Source organism: Vairimorpha ceranae, assembly GCF_000988165.1.
Source record: "Vairimorpha ceranae strain PA08 1199 chromosome Unknown NODE_332, whole genome shotgun sequence".
Lineage (NCBI taxonomy): Eukaryota > Fungi > Microsporidia > Nosematidae > Vairimorpha > Vairimorpha ceranae.
The window spans coordinates 184-1822 of NW_020169627.1; the positions used below are offsets into that span (position 1 = coordinate 184).

Here is a 1639-nt window from a genome sequence, read left to right on the forward strand (position 1 = left end):
AAAAAATAAGGGGGAAAAAGACGAAGTAGCGGCCAAATACCTGTTAATCGATGTTTTTTAATTTAAAAAGATGATTTTAAATTTCTTTAATGTATCTCAGAAACATAATGGTTTTATGGTTTTTTTAAAAAAGAAATGTATTCATAAAAAAAGAAAAATTATCTATTGATTTTATCACCCCTTTTTTTAAGCAACGTAAATCGTACGATTCTGCATCTAATTGACGTGCTGCAAGAGATTTTCTGATGTAATACTTGACCAGGATACTTATGTCGCAGAATGCAAATCTTGAATATTATTATATTGTTTTTCGGCTTTATAATTCATTCTTGATGTATCTGCTTGATAAATAGCCAATCAATTTGTAATAAATTAAAATATTTTAATACCCCCTTCCCATTTGAAATTTAGTTAAAATTAGATTTTTTAAAATTTTTTTATACCCCTATTATATTGAATTAACAAACTCAGAAAGAGAAGAGATCATAAATTTCCTGGACACCCAAATTATACCATTGTTGCCTTAGAGTAGCACAAAGGTGGATACTTTCAAAAGAGGGTGGAGAAAATTTGTGCTAATTCAGCCTTTAAATGAATTAAGATCTAAAAAGACGGGTGTATTGTTTTGAGATTTTTTACGTGTGAAGAAATCATTTTTAGAGGTAAATTTATATTGCTACAACATAATCTCAACGAACATGCAGGGCGTGATAGTTTTTTGCTCTAAACACTCGCATATGGTATAACACGCGTGCTGGTTCAATCTATTATTAGTCAATGTTCGGTTTGCCAAGCACAGAGAACTCTAGTTACCCGCCCCGTAATTACTCTTATAATAGCTCAGTTTTACGGGGAACGTTTTATAGCAGATTTTGTTGATCTTAGGTATTATTCAAACCAAAACAGCGGTTTAGTTGTTATTTGTAATGGTTGATCCATTTTCTAAATACTGTTGGACTGCTTCTTTGTTTAAAAAGAGCGCCAAGGCTGTTAGTAATACGTTTAGGATCGCGTTCGGTACTTTTGACTCTCCTTTTATACTTTATATAGACAATGGTAAAGAATTTTGCAATACCGGTGTATCAGATATATGTAATGAATTTAATATTAGGCATGTTAAAGGTAGAGAAAGATGTCCCCGGATTCAAGGCCAGGTAGAGCGATGCAATCAAGCCCTTAAATACATGATAAGATCTACTTTGCGTACAAAAGGTATGGTGGGTAGATGGACAGAAGTTAGAGAGCGCATCACATATTCATACAATAATCTTAGGCATTCTACTACTGCACAGATACCGACAAATCTGGTTTTTGGTAGACCAATTTATGGAATTATAAACCTGGAGAAAGCCAACGAATTGTATAATTTTTCAGAAAATGAAATAGAAATTTTAGACCATGGGAATGCTGCAGAAGTTGAACCACTGCCAATTTTAGATGAAGAAGCGGATTTACCTGATATTTATCGGCACATACTATCTCTTAATGAACAAAACGAAAGTAATACGAATAATTTAAGGCCTATAGCTCGTGAATCTATTCACAGAGCTGCAGAAAGAATAATAAGAAACGTTGGGTGGCGATATGATCGTTTTTATTTTGAAATTGGAGATCGTGTAATGATAAGACCAAGTCTTGA

At 32.9% G+C, this 1639-nt stretch overlaps 1 protein-coding gene across 1 annotated transcript; it reads left to right on the forward strand.

The window, feature by feature from the left end:
* Positions 1-926: 926 nt before the first annotated feature.
* On the forward strand, positions 927-1639 carry AAJ76_3320001110 (zinc finger protein; the record flags this gene model as incomplete). The annotated part of the gene is made up of 1 exon (XM_024475221.1): positions 927-1639. A coding segment is annotated over one exon (713 nt), but the record flags the coding sequence as incomplete, so codon positions are not given.